The 20306-nt window shown below is 44.6% G+C and overlaps 1 protein-coding gene across 6 annotated transcripts in view; it reads left to right on the top strand.

Annotated features, from left to right (window-relative positions):
* Positions 1–20306, top strand: part of CBX1 (chromobox 1) — a 175259-nt gene that overhangs the window by 44068 nt on the left and 110885 nt on the right. For 3 of the 6 annotated variants that reach the window (XM_069634622.1, XM_069634623.1, XM_069634621.1), the window contains exons 3-4: positions 11880–12054; positions 15669–15785. In XM_069634622.1, the coding sequence (XP_069490723.1) occupies positions 11880–12054; positions 15669–15785 (292 nt within the window). Of the gene's footprint in view, positions 1–11879; positions 12055–15668; positions 15786–17298; positions 17359–20306 lie in introns of those variants that run through there. The other 3 variants (XM_069634625.1, XM_069634624.1, XM_069634626.1) reach the window with 2 other exon arrangements.

Raw genomic sequence — 20306 nt, forward strand, 5'->3', positions numbered from 1 at the left:
AAAATACCAACCGGCGAATTAATATTAATTAAATAAACCGGCGGTATGTTCGAGGCTATGAGAATTAAATAATTAAAGTTGGTAGCCTCGAACAATGGGAAAATCCCATAGGAAAATATTTGCGGTCGAATATAAAAAGTTGTTTCCACTGCCACCAGCCAAAACTCGATCAGGGGGGACGGAGACGTGCCCCCTCGACTAACAGACCCCGGGGCAATCGAATTGCCCCGACCAGTACGTCCACAATATGATGGTTTGTACTAGTTAATAATTTGGGACTAGTAAAGCCAATGGTGACTTTACATGCCCTGGGAGACAGTAGTCAGTCCCAGGGTATGGAGTCTATGGTGGGGTGTCACTATGGCACCCCTGTGTTACTGCACGGAGGGTGCTGTTTAACACACATAGGAAAAACACATGAGACCCTATGGAGTAAAGGACCCCATAGTCCATAAAACACATTACCAGTCAAATGAATATCATTAATCATGTCCAAGAGTGGGAGAAAAGGAGTCTCACTCTTGGCAGGAGGAAAAAAACAAACTCCAGAAATCCAGCAAAGCTGCTGGGGGACTCACTAGGTTAGGAAAATCGGCCTAAAGAGAGAATTCTCCCTAACACTCCTGTGAGTCTAATAGTATATCTGGGAATAAAAGCTCAAGGTGAAAATGATCACTGCCTCCCCCCTCTCGTATATTTAACATAGCCTTTTGTTCAGAGAGCCTGACAAAAACAAATAATCGAGGGTTGAGACGGATATGCCTTGAATTCTAGTTGGTTTGGCCGGCATATCCCCGGCAGATTTCCATTCGCCATTTTTAGCCCCCACATCATTTAAGAATTCCACCCAAAGACGTCTTTTTTACTGTGATTCTGCGCCCAGTTTGCTTTGTTTGTGTAGTATAGTGAGCGGGGTGTTGCGGGGGACACCCCCGCAGTGTTTTTTTTGTTTGTTTGTTTGTTTTTTATAAATGCATGGCACCAAGGGTTTGAACTTTTGGTGTTCGAACCTTTGGTGGCATGAATTTATGACCTTTTTGTATAGGTCGAACCTTTTTCTTTTTTTTCCAGTAATTTCTACAGATTCCTGGGAATTCAGATCCCCTCCAAGTATTATTTCGGTACCTGTGTACAGCATTCTCGTTTTTCCCAATGATGTTACTACAGCATCCAAAAAACCCTGAGCGCCGAACACACGGGATTCCAATATATGTTTTATAATATCACGTCCAAATCCCCACTTTTTTGTCTCCGGGATGCTTTACAAATTTGCTTATGAAAACTAGACCCGACTGAGGATTTATTCAGTACCCGTTCATGTTAATTAGCTGGAGCAACCTTTGTTCAATTAATGCCAGCCCCATGTGGGGCCACAAACCCTATACAAGGACCTTCACGCATTTGTAATAATAATTATTCCAGCATTCTAATGGATTAGATGAAGATCGGGATGTTGTAGATCTCCTCATAGAGGAGACCAATTCGGTGTTCATCAATTCCATTGTGGTTTTACGTCTAGCACGGCAACTCTTGATTTTAGCCGGAAAATGCCGATGTATTAAACATTCTTTATTTGGTTTCCTAACCACAGGCAGACTGACACCCCATTGCATTGCGATTCCCCACTCCACTCCAGCTGATAAATGCAATTGCTTTACTTGATGCCTTAATTCAGACAAATGGCGCTTTTCAGTTGACTTAATTGGTCATAAAGCAAGAGCCTATCATTACCCAGCCAGAAAAAATAACAAGCCAAAAATAACGAGCTAAAATGTGTAAAGCATTCCTAGGGATTATTTCCCCATTCCTCCAAAACATTTCAATCTTTAACACAAATGTAAATTGTTGGCCAAAAATGTTGTCAATCTGGCCAAATATTCTGTTGCCGTTAATTGCCCAACTTTCTGCAATCTGTCACCAAATGGTGTAAATATGTAATGAAAAACAAAACCTTGCACAAATATCCCCAAAATGATTCTACTGATTTGCACTAATAATGTCCCCACTTTTGCGTAAAAATGCACGTTGCTTGCCTGAAAAAGCTGTACACTGCATTGTTTCTGTAGACACACCCTCTCCATTCTCTCTCCATAAAATATCTGCAGATATGTTCCTAAGAATGTTGTTTTGTCCCCAAGAATCCTGAACATTGCCTAGAAAGATGTTTGTGAACTTGAAGCATTTTATTCCCCCCAAGGCAGTTATACCCATACATTATTGAGAATGTGTCGTAACAATGCCATACACCTATCCCTTTAAATTCTGTAACTGTCCCCCTTCCACACCTCCAACGAAGGGTATACATTTGCCAGCAAAAATGTTATTGAGTGATCATTGGCTTTCTGGATATATGGGCCTAGGTACATGCAGTGGATGATGTTGTAAAATTGTTCCTGGATCGTCTTTAAATCTGGACACCAAAATGTGTATAATTCTTCAACAAATGCTTGTTTCCTAATGAGCTTTTTATTAGTTCCATATATGACCCAAGACCCTGTTTGATACCACAATCCTCTCAATTTAGTACAAAGAAATGTTGACAAACCTTTGCCAATGAAATGTAGATCCCTGAAATCAGCGGGGTGCCATAAGTACCGTCAACCTCTTTCATAAATGGTCAAAGCTAGTATAACATTGCTATACAATATAGATACCCCACACGTGTAAGTATTAAGTGGTATTTTTTTTTTAAACGACGTTTTCTAGTGACATTTTGCTCATAGCAGTTTTCTTGAATTCGAAACATTTAGTGTTCACATAACAGGTGCATTCCACTACTGAAATGTTTTTCGTTACCCAACTTAATGGTACTCCTTTTATCGCCCTCGAAAGGCTGAAGGGCTGAGTGGACCTGCCAGGATTCGAACCTATGAATGAGGTCAAACACAGCCCCTTGTAGTGGATGGATTAGTCCACTGAGCCACAGATCCGGCTTGTAACTGTGGACCAATCACACAGGTTGGCTCTCCTATGGCCTTGTGTCCTATTCCAAACAACTCCGTTTTCAGCGACCTCAAAAATGTATGACCTTAGCAGACAAACCTCCGAAGGCCTCAACAGTCCATGGGTTAAACTGGAATCGTATGAAAATCCAGAAAACGCCAACAACGTTCCATACAGCTACTCGGAACCAAAGATCCTTTGCCAACAGCCATCTTCAAGAAGGTTCAGACTCTGCACCTGGCTAATGAAGACAATCGAACATCACTAATTGGGTGAGTTCAGTTATGTTTAGCCAAGAAATGATCAAAGCATCCTAGAGATCATTACATGATAAATGACTGCGTCCATACTCGGGTGGGGATAATACCTCCAGGTCTTTAATAGAATTGGAACGCTCTTCTTACCAACACACATGGGGAATCTATGGTCGTTAGCAAGACACAAAGGTGACAATTATGCTTGTTTAAAGCAGACCAACAAATCCACTTTTCAGTTGGTTTAAATGAAATCATTTAAAAACAGTTGATTCATGATGCCGTCCATCTAAACACCTAGAAGGAAAGTCTTTGATGTCCTTGCCCTCTGAAACAGTGGGCGACATAAGCCACTGTGTCGAGATGCCAACCAGCTCCCACAACCCCTCTAAACCAGTGGGCCAGTGTGGGAGACAAGACCGGCCTAAGAGGATGCTGGCTGGCCAAAAAAAGTTGTGCTGGTATGTTTGTGCGGGGGGGGGGGGGACATTGTCCATTTCATACTGCTTCAGGCAGTGGACCTCTCGACTGTGGGCGTGAAGGGAAAGCTGCAAAAGAGTCCTAATTCCTGTTTTAGTATGCCCAGAAACAGCAAAGCGTACTCCCTCAGAGTAAACTCTACTAGATATCACGAGCATTCCTTTCCGAAAAAAGCATGCACGATAGGTCATAGGAGCATTACAAGTTTTGCAGGTCTGCTCCTAAAGACCTAGGAGTGCATCGTCCTTCCATCTTTCGAAAAGGTTGCAGCACCGTGTCCACAACCCAGAAGGAAGACTAACTGTTTTCAGGTGGCCCGAGAAATTGAATTTCTTTGAACAGTCTATAGATTAAATGGCGCTTGACGGATTGCTTACCATTCATATATTTGTGACTGGATGAGATGGCTGATCTATAGATGCTCAGCGTGTGAAAAGCTTTATACCAGCATTGGCTGAAACCTGAAATAGGATCAATGTCCCCTTCCCTAGTCAGCGATCCCAAGTGGCCCTGGCTGCATTGTAACTCCTTGTCATGGAGGGGACCCAGGAGTCTGAGGCCAATGGCTGAAGCCGAAATCCCTACGACCATTTTATTAAGCCCCCAAATAGTCTTGGCCATGAGGACCAGGGAGCCCACATTTATCGACGAATACTGACACAACTGTTAGAGTCTGGATTCTGGAGATGGCATTGGAAAATCCAAAGAAAGTTACAGAAGAATCGAAGATCAAGCCTGCTGTCCACTATAGTGATCGGTACCCAAGACACATTCACTCCATCTTTTCTTGCACCCTCTCGGTTAGAACAAAGGTTGGAAATGCATACTCTCCCAGGGCACCACGGCTGGAGGAGAGTGTCTGTTGTGGTTGTAAAAGGGTCCGCCCTTCAGCTGAAGAAGCGTTGAAGCTGCCGGTGAATATTTTGGCAAAATGATTTTGATTGCAGTGTCCTTGACCATACACATCTGGTAAACACATTGTATGGTATCAGCTCAGACCCCAATCAACATACACCATATCCCAACTAGGGAGAACCGCCAGGCCCTCCATCACAACCCACCATTTCTGAACCTTAAGGTTTTCTCTGAGATCACAAATTCCTGTAGTAAATGCGGAAGAAATTATATTTCCTTCCATCCTACCTAGTCGGCTGCCTTAATCAGATTACAAATATGGTAGCCAGGCTCATCCCCTAATAGCTATACTTGGCAGAATATCCCCCTCCGACCTCCAGCTCCCTATGCAGACTGTTGTTCTTCCAGGCAGCTTGCATTATATATCGGCTATTTTCGTGAGTGATGATTTTCCCTCTTACTTTTCAGGCAAATTTTGCGCAGGCCTCTTGTGAGCGCTGAACAAGCATTAACCTTTAGGTGTGACTGAGCACTTAAATTTAGGAAGGGTGGTGTAGTCTAGCACAAAGGAAGAAAATGCGCAAAACTGCTATAGTGAAAAGTATGCCGTTTAATTATGATAGAAAATATATATACTTCTTTTAGGTAAGTACTTTAGTAAATACAGTATACACATATTAAAAGTACCGTAATGTACTATAAAACCAATAAATGTCAATTAAGGCACTCCACATCTCTATACTAAAATGTGGGTCCACTATCTAATGTTCGGCACACAGCCTATGGTGACGGTGTTCGGGTGCGGGATAGAAATTTAACCAGACATCAAAACGTTGTTGGAATAACTAGTGCCCGCGCAAAAATAGTACATTGTTATGAGCAATAGCCCACTACTGTAGTTTGAAGGTCCACTTGGACAAGTATTTAGAAAAGACTATTTGTGGCCAAGCAAACACTGTAAAAATGGCTCTAGACATGTAATATTATCATGCAACACTATAATAAAATGCACGTATACATCTCAATGCAATAAAACCACAACCTCAAATCCCCCCGTCCCTCCGTCCCCCTCACCCCAATACTGAAAGGTAATGGTTAGATTAGCAATGGCAGTCCACAAGAATTAAACCTTAACTTTAGAAATCCAACCCTAAGTTGATTGGGTGCTTGTGCCCTGAAAGTTCACAAAGTTCCAAGTGGTTTTGTAAGGCAGGTAAAAGGAGGGTCTTGTGGATCGGAAAACCAGTTCCAGAAGTCTGGTAAGGGTATATTCTAGTAAATAACTGTGCCAGCTTTAAGATTGCTTGCGCGAACAAGCAATGGCAAAGCCAAACTATTTTAAAAGTTAGGAAAACTTTTAAAAGGGGAGATGGGGCTTCAGGTAAGAACATCTGCAACTCACCCACCCGTACTCCAGTTTCCTTTGGGACTTGGCAAGTCTTCATAGGGCCGCCAGAGGTCACGTTGACCTCTGTTTCTTCTGGACCTCAGTGCCCAGGAGTTGCAGGTTCGAGTGAAACCCTGGTCGGCCACAGATGCTGGTGCAACGTGTTACAGTTGAAGAATGCAGCTTGCTTGGATGCAGGCCTCCTCTCGGCACACTTCTGGAACCGGGAAAGCAGTTTCCGGCGATTGTCGCCATTGCACAGCGACAGTGGGGCACACAGTTGTCGTGGTCGGGGTTAGCCATGTATCTTGAGTCACTTGGATGCTGGAACACCAGCATTTGGCAGAGACGACTCTTGTAGGGTTAAGCTTGCGGTTCCCAAAGTTCCAGGCCAAAACATGAAACGGTGACGTTTGCAGCGCGGTAGCCAAGACCTCAAGCTGGTCAGGCACAGGTTGGCTAAGGGGCACTCTTGAAGGCTCTGGTTCACCGGATACAAAGCAGATGTCTGGAATGCATATTCCCTCCAGTCGCAGGGTCGATGCTTCTAAAGAATCTCTTGCCAGACTCTGGTCCGTGACAGCAGCAGAAGTCGCCTGGCCTACTTTAGACCTGTCCATGGTCTCTTCACTCGTCTTCAGCAGCGCAGCATGCCTGGCTCTTGCAGTATTTCTTCCAGGATCTATGGGGCATGGCTGTAGGACTCCTCTTCTTATCCAAAGTCAGGTGAGTGATCCAACTCAGCCCTCCAATGGCAATATCTGCCCCACTCATGCACTCCAGCAGTGGTCCAATCAAGGACCCCTGTGGGTTTCATGCAAGCATGCACGCCATACTCTCGGTTACCAGTTTGTGGAATGGGTCCAGACTGTCACAGTCCACTTCCTGGGAACACACATACAGCCCTGCAATAGCCTGTGAAAACCAAGACTTTCCCGGGCTGTGCATGACCATGAAAGGAATTGGGTCAGGAAGAAGTCCACCGAACGAGATGACCAAAAGAACAAAAAAAGCACCCCATGGCAAGCTGTTAGGACACTAGCCACAGTTAAACGCAGTAGGGCTAAAGGCGAGTATTGAAAAAATTGTCCAAATGCAACTGCTGCCACCACCTTGTCTTTAGGATTATCTAAAGTAACCAAAATAAATCCTTTGAGTGTAGGCTGGGGTCATACAAAAGTTACCCCATTGCACTGCATTGTAAAATGAGAAAAAGTTACCCAAAAATAGTAACAGTCTAAACTGCATTGCATTATGGTGGTACACAATATATATCTTAGTATTAATGACTAATGAGATGTGGTTTGCAGGTCCTTCCGGATGGTAGTGACAGAAATTCAAATGGAATACGGAATTGAAATGTCACCCATAGAATAGATTTATGAGGATGTTGCAAGGTGTTTTGGGTTTCCTAAGTGCATTCCTGTGTTTTTTTTTTTTTTTTTTTTTTTTTTTTTTTTTTTTAAATTGACATGTTTTGAAAATCTGCACAATTGGTACTCGTGATGAAGGTTCAACAATTTATTCAAGAGAACCGAAACATGTGGAGGTTGACTTATTTTATGTTGGTTTATAGCGCGCACCGCTAACACCCAAGGGCAGTCTACAGGCGCTCAATTATATAAGGCTACAAATAAGTTGCACTGAAACATATTGCGTATGGAAGAATAAAAATCAGATCGAGACAGGCTAGGAACTTGAAAAAGTTGAAAACAATATTTGTTTGTCAGTTGAATAAACGGTACATAAGTACACTAAATTAGGATGACATTACTTTATGCTATTTACCAGGAGACACCAATGTGGTTTTCAGTTTTTAGTTTTTTTAAATGTATGGTTGTGTAATATAGTAGAATTGAATAATGAAATAAAATATTGTATAGAAATTTGTCATTGAATAAAATTAGCTTTAAGCCCACATGAAATACCAACGACGACGTTAAACCTGTGGGGTTGTTATAGTAGTTGTGCTGCAATGCCAGAGCTTATTCAACTCTGGCCTTTGACCGAGCAGATTTTGCCCAAAGTAGTTTTTGCCTGAAATTCTGTACTTTGGCTCACCCACCTCCTCTACCATCTGCTTCTTTGGCAGTGCGTGCAGGTCTTCCACTTACTTGCTGTGTTCCATCGTCTCCAAAAATTCTTTTGAGTTTGTCTGCCGTATGCAGTCTGGCTGTGTGCCCTGAACATACTGTGAATTTGTCCCCGAAGATTGATATGGTATCCAAAATGCCCCGTTTGTCCCAAGACATGATGTAGTACTATCCCAAATATGTGCTGAACCCTGCCCCGTAGATGCAGAAAGGGCAAACCCCAAAAAGTATGTACATGTGCTCTTGCCATTTGTTTGCATTGACCAGCAATTATTCTGCAAATTTGTCCTATAAAATTCCTTTACATTTCCCCCCCCCAAAACTGCTATACATTAAAGCTTAAATTAATTTGCCCATCATTGATGCTGTCATTTTAGTCTCACACCTGTTGTAGAAGTTACTTATTCCTCTAGCATGTAGCCGGTGATACATTGGTAATTCTGGCAAATGATCGTGAAAAATTCTACCTTCGCCTATCGTAGCATACTTTCGCTCAGAAAGCTGGACATCTATCTGAAAAAAAAATCTTTTCTTTTTTAATACCTGAAAATTTAGTAAGTTCCTGCCCAAACACGTTGCTTCTGGTGACTCCAAATACTGCCATTGTCCCCCAGATATGTTTCACAGATATGTTTACATTCAGCAGTTTAAAAAAAAAAAGAAAGATTAAAGTGTTTCATCTTTTGTGGGAATGCTGTAGATAATTCATTGCCGTTGTAAATGTGCTAAACATGCTACACTTACCCCAAAAATCCATCAATGTGAACAAAAATGCTGCCCGTCTGATCTCCTAAATTCTTTAAATCTCTCCCCAAAATATGTTGTAGCAAAGACTGCATGAATGATGAATGTGGTTTTCTAAAGCTCCTGCCCACAAAATAGTCTTCATATGACTCAAACAGCGTTTGTCTCCCCCATAAACCGTCTTCCCCCCCCCCATAAACAGTCTATCTTCACAAGAAATGTGCAAATACACCATCATGCTTTACTTTTCACAAAGTCTCAAAATCCTCATTCAAAACAAGGCCAAAAGGATCCCCAGATATGTTGCAAATTTGTGTACAAAAATGTTTGAATTAGACATCAATGGCCCTGTGTCAGGAGTCTGGCCGGAGAGCAGAAGGCAAAAGCTATGTCTCGCGGTATGCACTGTAGATTAGGGTCGATTCCTGGGGCAATGCTGGCACATAACCGAAACTGGGTATATACCAAGCTGATCTGAGTTGAGACAGGTATTCACATGAACTGCTGTGGCCGGAACATGAGCTGGCTGTAAGTAAAGAGACTGAGAGAAAGCAATGACAAGCAAATATACTTGGCAACATGGATTTATCAGAATAAAGGGTGTACTGGAATATGAAGAGGGAATACCCTTGGGTTTGGTCCCAGGAGATAACTCTTAGCAACTGCCATACAGCAGTGTCATGAGTTAAGCGTGCCAAAGAGACTGTTGTACTCATTGTAAGGGTAAACTGAGGCAGGTAACACTCAAACGGACTAGGCAAAGCCAACAGAAGTCTTTCCCTTATCTGCTCTGAGCAGAGACCAATCCAGAGGTCACACTATAAACTGATACCGAGCATAGGCACAACAGTGGACTAAGATGTAATACAGGCGGAAAACAGTGTTGAAAGAAGTAACCATGTACAGGATAGAGAAACAAAACTGGAATATCAGAATACACAAGACAAAGAACTCGGGCAAGATAGGCCGATGCCAACACAGCAAATACTATGGGTTCAGGAAACTGAGTATTTAAGAACCGGCTCTAGAACTATGGACTGAAGTCTGATACTATTGCAGGCAAGGAACAAACGGGACAACCTCAAGAGATTGGGAATGCAGAGAGAAAATAAGCTAGGCAGAAACAGGACAAGTCTGTGAGGCAGAAAAGTTTACAGAAAACTGTGTTTACAGAAAGGCAGAAAAGATATCGACAAAGAACTGAATGTGTAACAGCAAAACAGGACAAGGTTTCGGAAGTCAAAAGCTGGAAATGAAGGAAAAGGTTCAAAAGCAGGCTAGACTGCAGAAGCAGGCTGGAAAGGTGCTACAAAGCAGCAACAAGAAAAGGATTCAAAAGCCCAAATCATATATTCAGAGAAGGTTCAAAAGCATGAACTCCCAGTGGAAGAAGTTGACTGAATACCTGCTTCTGTTCAAAGTGAGCTTAGGAAGGCCCTCCTAGCCAACAGCCCAAAAGGATAGAGCTGATTGCAGTCTCAGGCAGCTGTGTTCAATTAAGCCCAGCCCCTGCTTCAGTAGCATGCAGCAGTGGATTGAAATTAGTCTCTTTAGCTCTCCTCAGCCTAGGCTGCAGTGGCTTGTAACAGATGAATGCAATTGTGGGATCTCCAGATCTTAGTAGCTTGCTGCAAACGTACGCTGTATGCCTCCTCTAGCCCTCTGCTTCTTGGACAGCATACATGTACCAGAATGCATCTGCTGGTTTAACCCAGAACTCGGAATGGAACATGAAATTAGATTGGTCCAAAACTGCAGCAGTAAAACAAGTAAATTAACGCAGAGGCAGTTTGTAGGTTTTAACTGCGTTTTTATGCCATGGACAGACTCTAAGCACGCATGTAGCGGTGCTGAGAGGCAGGTGGGTAGGATCTTGAAACCCTGTTGTGGTGTGAATTTGGTACACACTGCATCAATTCAAATCTAGAAAGGTATATCATGGCAACAAAACAAAAAAAAAGAAAAACGTGCTATGCTTTGATGGCCTATGTTCTCCAGAAATAAGGTTAGGGAATTTATTTTTCCCCCTCAAATTTATTTTTTATAATTTTAAAGGTTCATGAACAAATAATATAAAACAGTTGTTTCTTTGTACACAGTAGTTTTAGTCATAACGTACAAGATGGCTAAAAAAAAAGGGTGGGTGGGGGAGAACAATAGGAAAAAAGGGGGGAAAACTAAAACCATCCACAACACACAGATGTTAATGACCGGTCAAATCAAATAAACCGACACAATTGTAGACAGTTAAGCATAAAGGTCATTAAACACACCCATGATGTTGATCTTTACCATGAAAAGTCACTTTCTCCCTTTTAGAGAGAAGCGACGATCTCAGCAGCCAATCATCAACACAAGGGGCGTTATCACCTTTCCAGAATTTCAGGATGTGTCATTTGGCAACCAATAATGCCCTGTATGGCCAGAAAAGTTTTCCACTAGATAATACAACTGGATTTCTAATGCAGACCCTTTTACTTGACCTAACTGTTGTATTATAGCTCTGGGAATCAGTCTGGGAAAGTAGTTTACTTTAAGCTTTATAAATCTATCGGGCAAATGACCCCAATGACCTCGGAAGTGCCATCAAATCATTGGAATGTGCATGTTTCTGTTTTTCCCAGTTTATGATAAAATATTGTTGCACAGTTATTCCCATTATCTTATTGACCTGTTATTCATTTTTGTTTCCAAGCATGAAACTATTTTGCATGAAAAGGTATCCTCTGCCTCCACCGCCTTGTGACCACATTGCGGTTAGTTTGATGTGCATTCACTTGTCATGCCTTTTTAAAAGGGCACAGTAGCACTAGTGACTCTATCGGTGGAGCTTCCTGTCCTGTCCTGTTAAGTGCTAATGTCTTCTGTACCTGCCTTGTAATTCTATAAAAACAGATTGCATCCATTTGTTTTGACTGCCAGGTGATTTGGGTTCCTACATAATTCTTAGTACCAATGCTTTAATGCATTCACAATTTATAATATTTATTTTGATGCACGGGGGCTCTGGGGCTACATTTGGTGACTTTCTGGTAGGTGAAGAGCTACCCCAATGTGGTAGGTTAGTATTCTCGGCTGTTCGAATGCCTAAGTGCTGGGGACTAATGCTGGCTTTGGTTGCAGCGAGGATAACACTTGGGAGCCGGAGGAGAATCTTGACTGCCCCGATCTCATTGCCGAGTTCCTGCAGTCCCAGAAGTCTGCTCACGAAATGGACAAATCGGACATCAGCAAGCGCAAGGCCGACTCCGACAATGAGCTGGGGGAGGAGAGTAAGCCAAAGAAGAAGAAAGAGGAGGTGAGACCTACTCAAATTGCATCATACATAAGGGAGAGATGTCTGCATCCAGGGAGGTTGACCTAGGGAGGCTGGATTCCACACCCAGGAGTCTAACCTAAGGTAGGCTTGTCTCCCTTACCTAAGAACATAGGGAGGCTAGGATCCCTTGCCCGAAAATCATACTCTAGACTAGGCTGCGGGACCCTTTGCACATGAGCATGGGAGGCTGCGTCCTAATGCCAGCACAAAGCATAACCTAGAGGAGTGTTTGGGATCAAATAGGATATACTAGGGGTATTATCTAATGGAGTCTGATGCCCAAATCCCGAAGCAGGGTTTAAGGTAGACTTGGGGTCCACATGCAGAAACCTTCCTAAGAGATTCTGCTGACCAAACCTAGAAGTCTGCTGATATTAATACCCAGTAGTGACAGCTATGGAAGGATAATGCCCTTTCCATAAGAACCTACTCAAGCAAAGCCTTTGTCCCTAGACTGGATCCCTAGTTAAGCAACACTGGCACCCAAAGCCAGCAATGTAATTTAAGGGATATTATCTACACAGAGGACCTTGATTTTAGCTGGTGCTTTAACATTGCCCATCCACCACAAGTCTATTCTATACCAGAGCAGGCTGGTGCCAATGCTTGAACGTGCAATAAAGGATGCTACTGTCCAAGCCCAGAAGCCTGGCCTGGGGGAGGCTCCTGCTCCTTTCCCATGAGCCTGCCCTATAGGAGACTCATTAGTGGTTACTGATATGCATGCATGCCCAATCCAACAGTGACTGGTAGTTAACCTCTGTAAATCTAACCAAAGAGGTCCCTGTGTCTCTTGGTGACCAGGTGTCCCTGCCACAGAAGCCTGAACCAAGTGAATTTGGCATCTGCTGTTTGACTAGAGCTTTTCAGTGTTCTGAGGATCCTGACATTTGGGAGGATTGCTGGTCCTTTAGACCCTGACTTAGTGGACTTTGCACACCCTTGTGGCCTGCCCTAAGGGAAGATGCTGTACCAGGGTCCAGACTTTCATGATGATGCTGTTCCTTCCTCCAAGGGCCTACACAGTCCTCTCTCCTCTCTGATGTTTGTCTTCAGGGAGACTGGTGTCTCTGCTTTCTCCAAACCAGATGACTCCCCTAAGAGAGGCCGATGTCTATACCCGATGACCGAAAAGAGGTTGGTGCCCAGGCCCACTGGACCCTGACCTTAAAAGGCTAGTGGCCCTGTCCACAGGAAACTGAAGCTGCTATCCCCTCACCCAGAAGGAGGTGTTCCTAGCCTCGGGTGTTTTAAGTAAGTGGTGGCTGTTGCTGCCCCTACACACTGGATCATGAGCTGTGAGAAAGAGGTGTTTGTACCCTCAGGAGCTGGTGGTTGCTCGAGAGGCTGTATCACATTTCACAGGAGTCAGTGATGAAATCTGAAATTCCTATGCCTGATGCAGGAACGTGCACCTTTAGGGCATGCCCTGCCCCATCCACACCAGTTTTGTGTGTTTATTCTGCATAAATGCCCTTCTAATTACCAAAGGTACCCATTGTACTATTCCACAGCTTGTTAAGTGCCCTCCAGAAGTGAAAAGGCCTTCTAAATTCTTGGGTAAAGTCGGAAGTAAAGAAAGGGTGAACCTTTTATCTGCCCTTTGAAATTCCAAATCCAAGATACCCAACATAAGGGTGACTTCCATGCTGCTGGCCCAGAGGAAACTAGTGTTCATGATTCATAAGCCGACTAAAGGGGTGCTGCGGTCTGTGTGCCCTCGGCTACCTGTCCTAAGGGAGGCTGGTGTCCATTCCCCGTTGACACATGTTCAAGTCCCTAAATGCCTACCTGCAGATTTTGCCCTAAAAGAAGTGCCGGCCCTGACCATCGGAGCCTGTCCTACATATTTGAGTTCGAGTATCTGAGGTATGGGAGATTGATGTGCTTGGCCATGTCAGCCTCACCTTAGGGAATGGTTAAGTAGCCTGTTTTGATGCACCCCTTGAGTGCCTCCAAACCAAAGCTTTGATCTCTGCCTTAATGTTCTAAGGACCCGTTCAAAGAATGTTGTGCTTCCCACCAGGTAGCATGACGTTTGGTATACTGGTATCTGTCCCAAGAAATGTGACCTAAGGAAGGCTGATATTTGTATGTTTGATGCCTTTTCAAACAGTTGTATCCCTGCAAACCTCGCATAAGGAATTATGCTGTCACAACCCCAAAAATCCTTCGATCAAGGCTTTGGACTGTCCTCATGAGCTGGACCTATGCTGTGGTCAATGTCCCAAGGTGCGTAACCTAAACAGGTGCAGTGTTCCCAGAAGCCTACTTGCGCAAGCTAGCTTAAGGGACACTCCGGCTACTGTTCACCAGAGCATGATCTGCTCTCCCTACCACAGAGAGTCTGGTGTAAAGGAAATTAATGTGCGCATTTAAGGGACCTGACCTAAGGCACACTTGTCACTGTCTTGAGAATCATGACACATAGGCTTATAGGCAGAGCTCTCAAGTTTCCCATGGCCAGTGCTGTTTTTGCTTCGAATTCTGGAACTTGTAGTTTTTCTAAATTTCAAATGTGAAAGAATATAAAAGGAAAAAAACAGGGATGGGTGGCCTTCTTGCACAAGGCCACTGGAAACTTGAGAGCACTCCTATGGAAGACTGCTTTCCCTACTTCAAGCAACCAGACTCCAGGGATACTGCCCTGTCCTGGAATTTGATATTTGGAAGGTTGCTGTCCAAACCCCATATGCCTAACCTACAGAATGTAAGTAGCCTGCCCATGGGCCATTGGTCCTAGGAAAACCGTTCAGGATCCTGGCTTATAGTAAGACTGGTGTCAACACCCAGGCACCTAACTAAACAAATATTTGTACTTTACCTGGCTGTCTGATTCTGAACTAAGAGAAGCTGGCACCCCTTTCTCCTGGGCTCGGGTCTACAAGCTGCTTTGGGCCACATCCCAAAGCAGGACTCTGTTGACCTAAAGCCCTAACTTGAGGGTTTCTTTATTCCTACCATGGGTAGCCAAATTGAAGGGCTGCAGAGATCCCTGTATAAAGCGTACATTTTTCAGAGAACCAACATTTGAGGGAATTTGAAAACCCTGCCTCCTAGATGCCTAACCAGGTGGATGGCATTGTTGCTGCCTGAGAATCCTATCCCTAAAAGCTTACATTAAAAGAGGCTGATGTCCCCATCTCTTGAAGCCTAATTAAGTGAGGCGTGTTTCCATGTCCACAGAAAATTAAAGTGAGGCCAAACTTTACTTGTTCAAGGCTGGAGACCCAATCCATAAAATGTTAACTTGTCTCTGGACCTATAAGCTTAAATGAAGTACAGCAGGTGCCACTCTCCCTGGGAGCTCAGTTAATGGGAGACTAGTGGCGTTTTATTTTTAGAGGCTTAATTGAAGAGGGTGGTGTCCGCATTACTAGACGCTTGGTGTAAGGTAGACTGGTGTCCCCATCCATAGAAACGTAATTTATGGGATTCTGGGTAGACTTTGTAATGGAGGGTGGTCTCCGAATTCCAGAAGCCTGGCCTACAGGAGGCTGGTGTCCTCAACCTGGACCTGATGTGGGAGGAGGGAGGCCGCTGTACACACCTAAAGAGCCTAACCTAAGGGAGGCTGATGTGTCCACCCTCAGGAGCCCGACCCAAGGATAAACACCCCTGAAGCAGAGAAATCGGAAGGCAGCAAACGCAAGGCGGATTCTGACATCGAGCTGGGCGAGGAGAATAAACCAAAGAAGAAGAAAGAAGAGGTGAGATTTAGGCTGGCACAATGAGACTGGGGTGCACTGCGGTGCAGTCATTATAATAATCTGCAGGAATGTTAACACATTCAAGGATGCTAACATTTATGCTGGTGTCCACACTAAGGTCTTAATCAAGGGGAGGTTGCATCAATGACCGGATCATGACTATGGGAAGTTGGTGTCCACAGAACCAGAACTGTAGGAGGGTGGGTTGCTGCACATAAGCCTGGCCTACTGGAGGCTGGCGTCCATATAGAGGAGCTTCACATTTTGCTTAAGTGACACTAGTGTCTACAACCAGCAGTCTTAAATAGGTAATTTATGTGCACCCCCATGAGCTTTACCTGGTGTTAACCGCTGTCCATTCTCCACGCCCATACCTAGGGTCAGCCAGGGTTCACACCCACAGAGTATCCATAAGTAAGTGCCTTATCTAGTGGCAGCAGGCGCCCATACCTCTGAACCATACCAAAGTGAGGCTAATATTATGTTCTGTGGGTTTTTGCCTAAAATAGGCTGGTGTCCATGCCCAAGATCCTGGCCTGTGGCAGGCTGCTTGGCCCCAGAGGGTGGGTTTGTCTCCCACTCCTGAGCCCACACGTTTACCTTTGTGGGAATGGTTACCTCCACACAGCAGTCCCACCTAGATTATTACTATCCGCTGCTTTGAGCTTCGACAGGTATGAAGAGCCTGCAGCCTTGCCTATGGTCAGCCAGAGACCACATCCAAAGAGCTTACCCTCATGTAATCGAGATTTCCAAATAAGGCTTCTTATCTAGTGCGGGCTGCTGCCCATATGTCTGAGCCATAACACAGGGGAGGCTGGTGTGTACATCAGAAGCATTTGCCGGGTGGGGGGGAGGGGGTGGTGTTGGTGTCTATGCCCAGGATCTGACCTGTGGTGGCTAACATACACACCTAATGAACCTGATCTAGGAGAGGCTGGCATTAGGATAGAGCAGCTTAACATAAGGGAATGCTGGTGTCCAAACCCAGTACATCTACATAAGGAAAGTCTGTGTCTAGAGCAAGGGGTTTAATCTGGGAGAGGAGGAGTGTCCACCTCCTTTAGGCTGGCCACGGAACGTTGGTATCAATGCCCAGTAGCCTAAGATAAGAATGGCTGGTGACATTCTCCCAGAAACCTGGCCTAAAGGGTGAAGGGGGAGGGGGTAATTTTCTCTCATGTGGGATCACTCTAAATCATTCCTGGCTGTCCCAGCGGACATTGGAACACGTCATTTCCTTATTTTATTTCTTTTTTTAAATGTCTGCAGAGCTTAACTGGTTGTTGTTTTCAAAATGTTGAATGCTGTATTTTCAGAATGCACTGTTTCAGCAAAACATGCCACACTTGTAAATTTTTCATAGTGTTCTCAATGCTCCATAGTGTTCTCTGAATAGATTTTGTGCCCATTTTGTACTTGGTGCAATTTGTTTCTTTGATTTAAATGCTGCTTTCCTGCCTCCAGGTTTCTTCTTAGTTGTCACTTATTGTTTATTTTTCTGTTTTTTTAGGTCCGAACCTTTGTAGATAAGTATGTTCCTTCGTGTAATGCTTAACTCTTCCAATGCCTCTCTCAAGCACACAGCTGGCCTGTAAGCCTTATGATGATTTGGGGTGGTCCAGAGATGTCTGTCCCTATGACCCCTGATAACCCATTGAATGCATCCATTAATCTAAAGTCAAACACGGTCTTCACGCTTCTACACAAGTTTCACCTGTTGACGGGGAGGCTGAACATTTGGGCTATGCTGCGTTGAAGACAAGTGGGCAGACTCCAATCACAACATAGGACATAGATGATCTGAGGGCATTTTACCTTCTATAAAGGTTCTCACAAAACAAGCTGGTGTTCTCCAGGGTTCACCCTGTAAACTAGTCTGATCTTTCGACAAGGTGCCAGAATTGGATGCCTTCTTGAAGACTGGCCAGAGGTACTGTACCGAAGGGCAGCACAAAGTAACTACTCAGTGCTGTTACTGCAGGAGTGAGCAGTGTTATTTTGTGCTGCTTTTCGGTACTGTACATCTGACCAGTCTTCAAGAAGGCATCCAATTCTGGCGCCCCAAAGGAAACATCACCCACTGTTGTGTGTGCAGACTCCTGCCAATCAATCATCACTGGATCCCTCTTCGCAAGCTTCCTCATGTCCGCTTGGGCTGCTCCTCCGACCTAATGTGCAGGAAGGTCAAAATACTCTCTGCACGCTGGGGTCAAGGGAAAAGCTGGGAAGAATGCCACCTGGCGCGCTTCCTGGGCGGTCTAATCACAGGTCAGCACATTAGCGGTATTCAAAACCGCACTAGTCCCTTCTTTGCCTGTGCCAACCCACTTCATCTGAACACATCCAGGATCATACCTGCTGTCTGGCCAGGGACTGAAGAGGCTCACAGAAGGTAGTAAACAGACTGGATTAAACGACTCCAAATTAATTATACCCGGAGGTAGTGTGTTTAGTCGGAGAAGAAAACCGTATCACTAAGAGCAAACCCCCCCCACCCCCCAACCCAGGTCCGATGAAAGGTCAGATATCAACTAATCCAAACCATAATCCAAGAACGTCCAATAACACAATACGATTCTAAAAACCAACATTATTTTTGATCCCATAAAACCTGCATGTAGACGTCTTTGAAGCAGGCGAGGTCTATAAATCCAGTAATCCAAACAGCAGAAATCGAAGAGGATAAGCACCAAGAACAGGAACGCTAAAGGTGAGAAGCAGCATTCTGTGTGTAGTGCGTTTCCTGTGGGGCTGAGCCGCCGCACTGTATCAGGACGTCCTTGGATGCTGGGAATGGCATGACCTGTAGTTTTCCCAAGAGTCTCTGACATCCACCATAGTTGCTCAATCAGGTTTGTTCCATGTTGCTTTTGGAAGTGTGCACCAATTCCGGACACCTCCCAAGACGACCCTCTAGAGGGTCATTCTATGCAGCCCTTATTTGGCATTGTATCTGGGAATGTCCATTGTTATGAATACTGGGTCTTCCTTCGATCCCGCCTAGATAGGGTTCCCCTAGAGAACTGGTTGGATAGTATTTTCATTGCACGTTTCTCTAAATCTGTCAGTCATATGGGAGTGAATATGCCGCTTGTCAGCCCACGAGTCTGTTCCGGGCCAATGAAATCAGAAAAGTCTGCTACAGCAGCAACTGCCCTTGCTAGAGGGCTGCTTAGTTCGCTGTTTTGTGCTGCTAATGATACTTCAGTCATGAATCAATAGCTGAGGGACCTGATTAAGTAGGTGCCTGTTCTGAATTTCTAGACTGATGATTCAAGCTCCCTTACCAGTAGGCCTATTTATTCCCACATCAAGACTCCACCGCAGCTCACACTGCTCAGGTCTGCTTCTACCAGGCATTCCTCCCCCTTCACCGCAAATCCTTCCTGACTAAACAGGCCTACTATTTCCCTCCCCCCCCAGCCCCCCCTTCCTTCTGCCTGATACCTTGAGCCTAAGTGAACGGAGCGAGGAACCAAGGCCTCCCATAAATGACATGGTGGAATAACTAGACATTTCTACCCCAAAGACACTCCCTAATAATAAAACGTGGCTTTTCGTGTGGATCTCAACTGGGGATACGACAGACTAGGTGTTTGATTGCAAATCGATGTTCTGCAAAGGCTTCTAAAATCTGGCGGAAACCTTACTGTTTTTCACACTCAGAGGGTTTATGAGCCGATAATCGCCTCCACCATGCCTTTTAAAGAGTACCCTGGCAGCAGTGATTGTAGCCATTGCTTTGTTTGTTTTATTTAAAACTGCTCCACAAAGATTTGCTCCATATATAGCCGCTATGGAAATAGTACAGGGAACTCGAACATACCCTTTTTCACAGCGGTCGTTTGGATGAAGTCCTAATCTCAGATTCAGTGGATCTTCTGATATGTTTGCAAGTAACTCAGTGCAGTGCCCCTGGCAGCCCCTGACTCTCCCAATGTAGGGAGGCTTAAAGGTAACCTGTAGTTATTTTCCCTAAGCTTGATGCCCTCCTTGGTTCATTCTGTTGCTTATGGGTGGGCAGCTCTTCCTATTATGGAAGTTAATAACCCTTAGGATTCTGGGTTCCATTGAATTGCACTTACTAGCCATTTAACAAGTTTACCTTGTGTCTGGGACTTTGACACTCTTCAAACAGATGAGCAGCAGGTATTGTGCAAGGCGGACTGACTATTTTGAATGAACTCAATTTCCCATCAGGCTTCCTTTCTCAAATGGCATCCTGTCTGGGAATTCACGTATTTCCGTTTGCACATGCACACAGCGGGGCAGCAAGTGGCGATGGACACATCCAGTACGGAAGATGATGGGGCTGGCATAGGCGATGGGGAAAGCTTTAGGATGTCGGAAGTGGGGGTGAATGGGAGAGGGCAGCGTAACTGGCTTGGGAGCAGAGCTACCATGGGAGCAAAACTGCCAGTAGAGCAGGTGTTGTGAAGGTGTACCCCACACAACACAGGAGGAAATAGATGGGGGAGAGAGTGCAAAGAATTGCAGAGGTGTGGCCCACATCAGAGG

Source organism: Ambystoma mexicanum, chromosome 13, assembly GCF_040938575.1.
Source record: "Ambystoma mexicanum isolate Mex_15411 chromosome 13, UKY_AmexF1_1, whole genome shotgun sequence".
Taxonomy (NCBI): domain Eukaryota; kingdom Metazoa; phylum Chordata; class Amphibia; order Caudata; family Ambystomatidae; genus Ambystoma; species Ambystoma mexicanum.